Source organism: Pteropus alecto, unplaced genomic scaffold (assembly GCF_000325575.1).
Source record: "Pteropus alecto unplaced genomic scaffold, ASM32557v1 scaffold113, whole genome shotgun sequence".
In the NCBI taxonomy this organism is placed as follows: domain Eukaryota; kingdom Metazoa; phylum Chordata; class Mammalia; order Chiroptera; family Pteropodidae; genus Pteropus; species Pteropus alecto.
This window is the reverse complement of record NW_006433949.1, coordinates 3,350,092-3,355,247: the sequence shown is the minus strand read 5'-3', so window position 1 is coordinate 3,355,247 and position 5,156 is coordinate 3,350,092. Positions and strand designations below refer to the sequence as shown.

The 5,156-nt window shown below is 43.1% G+C and overlaps 1 protein-coding gene across 8 annotated transcripts in view; it reads left to right on the top strand.

The window, feature by feature from the left end:
- The window catches only part of CUNH12orf49 (chromosome unknown C12orf49 homolog), a 16,801-nt gene extending 12,934 nt beyond the window's left edge, over positions 1-3,867 (top strand). For 3 of the 8 annotated variants that reach the window (XM_025044520.1, XM_006908586.3, XM_006908587.3), the window contains 2 exons: positions 99-212; positions 2,057-3,867. In XM_025044520.1, coding sequence (XP_024900288.1) covers positions 99-212; positions 2,057-2,140 — 198 coding nt within the window. In that variant the 3' untranslated portion in view covers positions 2,141-3,867. The other 5 variants (XM_015586858.2, XM_015586859.2, XM_025044517.1 and 2 more) reach the window with 4 other exon arrangements.
- The last annotated feature ends 1,289 nt before the right edge of the window (positions 3,868-5,156 follow it).

The window sequence follows — 5,156 nt, the reverse complement described above, 5'->3', positions numbered from 1 at the left end:
CACCCATTAGCAGTCTCTTAGTTTAGGAGAAATACCCAAGGTTACCTTGTGCTGCTGAGTCTGGAATTTATTACAGGTACTAACTTTTGTTTCCATAGCAACTTCTCCTGGAACGCTTCCTCAACCGGGCAGCTGTAGCATTCCAGAACCTCTTCATGGCAGTCGAAGATCACTTTGAATTGTGTTTGGCTAAATGCCGGACCTCATCCCAGGTCAGAATCTTTGATGTTTCTAGAAAGCTGGAAGATGGGCAGGTAGGAGTCAGGGGCTAAAAGAATACTGAAAATATGACAATGGAGATATGACTATGATATATGATATGGGCGATAATGGAGAAGAGATTCAAAAGGGGCTTCGGTGGAATGATAACGTTTAAGAGTGTCAGCATGAGATTTATACAAGTTAGGGAAGTAAAATATTTATATTAAATCAAGGTCTAATCAGCTTATATCTCCCCTATCTGATTGGTACATTTGTACTTTAAGTGAAAGCTTAAAATTATTTTTAAGTCTGCGTGGAATCCTAATAGCCCAGTTTCTGAGAGTTCTTCTGTCTGAAATTTGACTAAGACTTTGTAGCATCCACTCATTGAGAGTAAGTAGTAATTTGTTCTGGGACAGAGTTGTGGTTTATTTTAGGACTCGAGGGAATGAGATAGGTGGATGTTTAAAAATGCACGAATAAATGTGTAGGTTGTCAAGCTCTCAATATTTATTAACATGCTGTCATTAAATGCTTTGCTCTTTGGGCACTAAACATTGCACCTGCTGCTGAAAGCATCTGAAAGTCTTTTGCTTTCCATCACTCTATGTCCTCAGCTCTCAGCTTTTGTGGTTGGGCAATTGTCGGAGCTGTCATTGTAAAATCACAGGACGTGTTTGTTATACAAGCACACTTCTTGCTTCTATTCATGGTGTCTCCAAGATTGTACTGGCTTCGTCTGAGGTAACTGACTCATTTGTCATTTTCTGGAACTCTTGTACCTTTTGCCAGATTTCTGTAGTTCACCTTTTTATTTTATGCCGCTTTTTGTGTTTCTGGTCTGCTCTTAGAGCATTCAGCATCATTGGGTAAATGTTTTAGGGGTCATAATGAGCATTTGAAAACACGAAGAAATTCCTGATGGGCTTGTTTTGTTGGAAGAGCTTTCCACTTGAATGGGCTTTAAAGGAAATTGATTCGTTTTGATTCAAATTCTCTCTCATTCTGAGAAACACTAGAAAAGGGGAAATATTTTCTTTAACCGATGAAACCTAGGAGTTATTTCCAATTGTGAGGGAAGATGCTAAACTTTCTGACTTTGTCTTTTTATTGTAAAGACTGAGAGCTTTCCCAGTTGCCAATTTGTTTTGATAGTGGTATCCCAAGAAAGAGAAGCTTTTGGCTGCATGTCTGTAAATTGGATTAATACTTACAATGTAGATGTTTAGTATTGGTCTCGGGCTAATTAATGAACTCTATACTAGCCAAAAACTCAAGTTACCTGTATGAAAACAAAATGCTGAAAAAGTAGCCCTCGGGATGATTGTTTTAAATCATGCTTCCCCTTTGCTTTGCCAAATGAGGCTTGCATGGAATTGTGGGATTTGGCTCATGTGCCAAACCTTGAAGTAAGTAAAACTTTATGAAAGTGATTTGAAGTGTATCTCCTCCATCTCTGCAGGGTTCACTACCAGCAACTGAATTTCTCTGAAGCACAGGGTCAGATACAAAACACCCATTGGATCATAATCTAAAATAAAATAATTTGAGAAAAAAAAATAGTTGATTTGCCCAGGTCACAGCAAGGTCATTAAAAAACTCATGTACATAAAAAGAAACTGTCATGCAGTGATGTTATGTCCATTTTCATGTTCTTCATTGGCATTCTGCGTTGTGCATTCGCCTTTGTTCCAGAAAGTGCCTCGGAGCCTGTTAGTGACATTTGGAGATGGACTCGGCCAGGCTCCTGCGGGGAGTGTCTGACAGCAGTCTCGCTTGACTTTCGCAGCTCTGAGAGGGAGGTGTGTGAGACTGCTCTCTCTCACCGAGCTCTTGTCTTCCCTTTTGCCAACAGAGCGTACAGCATGAGAACACCTATAGGGATCCCATAGCAAAGTACTGCTACGGAGAGAGCCCTCCCGAGCTCTTCCCCGCGTGATGGGCGCACACGCGGCTGAAGCACTTGCCGCCCGAAGCCAGGCGTCAGCGGGGCGCTATTCCGCTGGAAGAAGAGAGAGGCGTCGTGTGGAAACCTTGGCCTTGACCACTTCTTGGGTTGTACTCTTTGGCTTCACTCCCCGTCGAGCTTTACCAGATGGGACTGTTCTGTGAAGCAGCTTGGAAACACCAGCAGGTCACATTCGAAAAAGACAGAACTGCAGGCGACCGTGCGCTTTGAGCACCTCGACCATCGCAGCTGCTCTGGGATCTGTGCTCGCTCACAGTTCTCATCGGGGCCCTTCCCTGTAACGCTATTTATTGGATTTCTTTGGAGTAGTGGGAAAATTAAAATGTTTTATATAGGACAATGCCTTGCCTCGACAGTCGAATATATTCAAGGAAATTGTTATTGTTCTTATTGTGTTCTTGAGTTTCATGAGTTAAATCATCCCTTCACCCAACTAAAACGTTTGGCCTCTCAGACGTGCATGTTCTCTCAAGGTAGTTACTTTGGTTTTGTTTTAACAGCATCTTCAGGAGTGGGCCCTGAACACCGTATGCTGACATCTAGAACTGTCTAAGATCTCTGTTTTAATCTGGTGCCAACTTTCTAGCAGCTGGCACCACGTGCTCTTAGGTTTTTTTCAAGTGGGATTTGGGACTCGTATACCTATGTGCAAGCACCGTTTTAACTACAAATTCTGACTTATCATCCTGGAGGATTTTGTTCTCATTTCCTATGACATGATCGGTCTGCTTCGCCGTGGTCCAGTGGGAGCCTCAGGAAAATCACCAGCAGCCTCCTGTCCTCTCCTGTCGTGGGAACCCTGTGCTAAGGTGATACCTCAATGGAGATACATCTAGCAACTGGCTATAAGCAGTTGTCCTTTATTGCCTTCAGCTTCAGGAGTTGTAACAGGTACAGATGTTTAGTTTCCCTTTGATTTGCAAAGAAGAAGCAAACGCAAGTTTTTATCAAGGAACTGTAAGAGACATATCTCCCCTCAGTGGGACGAGTGAATGAACACCGGACACGCAGGTTGCCGGTCCACGTGCTCTAGGCACACCTCATGTTTTGAGCACAACACTCTCTGGGTCAAGGCCGAGAGTATTCAGTCCTCAGATCAAGATACTCCTCTTGAATAGTACTACTCTTTCTAATAGTACTTGCTCTCGGGAGTTGCATTAACTCACAACTCTTTGCTGGAGTCATTCGCTGACCCGGATTTGGGCAAGGTCATTTTTGTTTTTTTGGTCATTCGAGTTGTTGACTTTGGAGCAGGGCACTAGTTTTACAATTAGCTTTCAACGTTTGTTTTTCTCGTGGAGCTTTTTCTTTGGGCCCTGTTTGCCTTCCACTATGTTTCTGCAGTATGTAGCAGTAATTTCCCATAACTTCCTCCTATTCTTATACTTCCCAAAGTAGTTTGTTTCCCTAAATAAGTTTTTTTGGAGAGTAAACTGTCTGGCAATTGTTTTTGAATGTTAGATCCCAAGAAATGTATTCAGTTGCAGTGGACTTTTCAGATTCTCTATGTATTCACCGGTGCTAAGTCAAACTTTGTATGTGAAAGAAACATGCGTTACCGGATGTTTTACCATCTCATCCTTTTTGGTAACTCAATATGATGTTTGAGTTTGCCTTCTGTCAGTTGTCACTGGTATCAGCCTCTCCTTTGAACTTATTTGAACTCTTGAGCAATATAAAATAGATTTAATGTGAAAGAGTTTATAGTGGAGGTTAGTCCCTGCCTGTTCACTTTGTACTTGAATATTGACTAGCACACTGCATTTTCAGTGCTTTCACAAACAGTATCTGCCCCCTCGTGATAGGAATTAAGCTTGCTTGTATTCTCACCTCCTAGATGAGGCAATAGTAGGAGATGAAGTGACTTCCCAGAGTCCCCACTGAGATTTAACGACAGAACCAAAACAAGAACTTCATCTCGGGCTCTGGGTCCACTGTCCTTCCCACTGCCTCTTGCCAGCTCCAACACTGACTCATCTGTAAACATCCCCCCTGAGAGTGTATAGATTTCAGTTGTCCGGGCCAAAAGAGGAGAGAGGTGGCATGAATAGCCAAATTGGGTCGATAGTCCAAAGGTCACTTTCATTTGGCCCTGGAATATGTTTTTTGTACTTAAGTCAATTAGGGGCGTATTCACTGTTTTCGAAACTCCCAGTGCTGCAGATGACATAATGAAGCCACCTAAGGACCTTGGTCCCCAGCCTTTCAACCCAGGACCCTTACCTGCTCTTTAATCCCTGGTTTGTTTCTGGTTCCCTTGACTGTGGGTTTCTAGAACTGAGGACGTCGTCTTAGTTTTTTATGCGCAGAGCCCAGCAAAGTGTATAATATGCATCGGGATTTTAGGATAAAATCAAAGAAGGGACAAAAACACCTTTAAAAAAATATCGAGCATTTGGGACTAAAGGTAATTGAGTAATTAAAAGCATTTCCCCCAATTCCAAATGTTAATTGCTAGGCTTCTTTCTGAAGCAGTAAAGATAAGATATATCAACAGGGAAAGAAACATACAGTAAAGCAGGAAAAGGGCACTGAGAGAGGCATGTAAAAAGGAGGAAAAGACCCGCCTCCCCCCTGCCAGGGATTCTGGGTGGCCCTGGACGCGGCCATGCTGGAGCTGGCACTGAAGGGTGAGCTCAGCAGCTCAGCAGCTCTTGAAAAGCAGAAAATAGGATTTTAGAGCAGTGATTGCAGCTTTCAACTTGCTGCTCCCAAAAACCGACTCAATGTGCCTCGGTTGGTCTGGCTGCAAAGAAACTCTGGGGAAGAGTCACACAATTTGCAAGATTCCAAGCAAGGCTTTTCCCATCGTTGAGATTTACAGATAAACTGTAAATGCGTGAAGATGCTGCTTATTTGGTATACTCACAGGCAAGAGAGAATCCCTCCTGCCTTACAGTTAGTAACCACTCCTTACCAACGGCCTGGCCTTGGGCACTCAGGCGCTTCATCTGTAAGATGGGATCATACCTGCCCCTTACAAGGT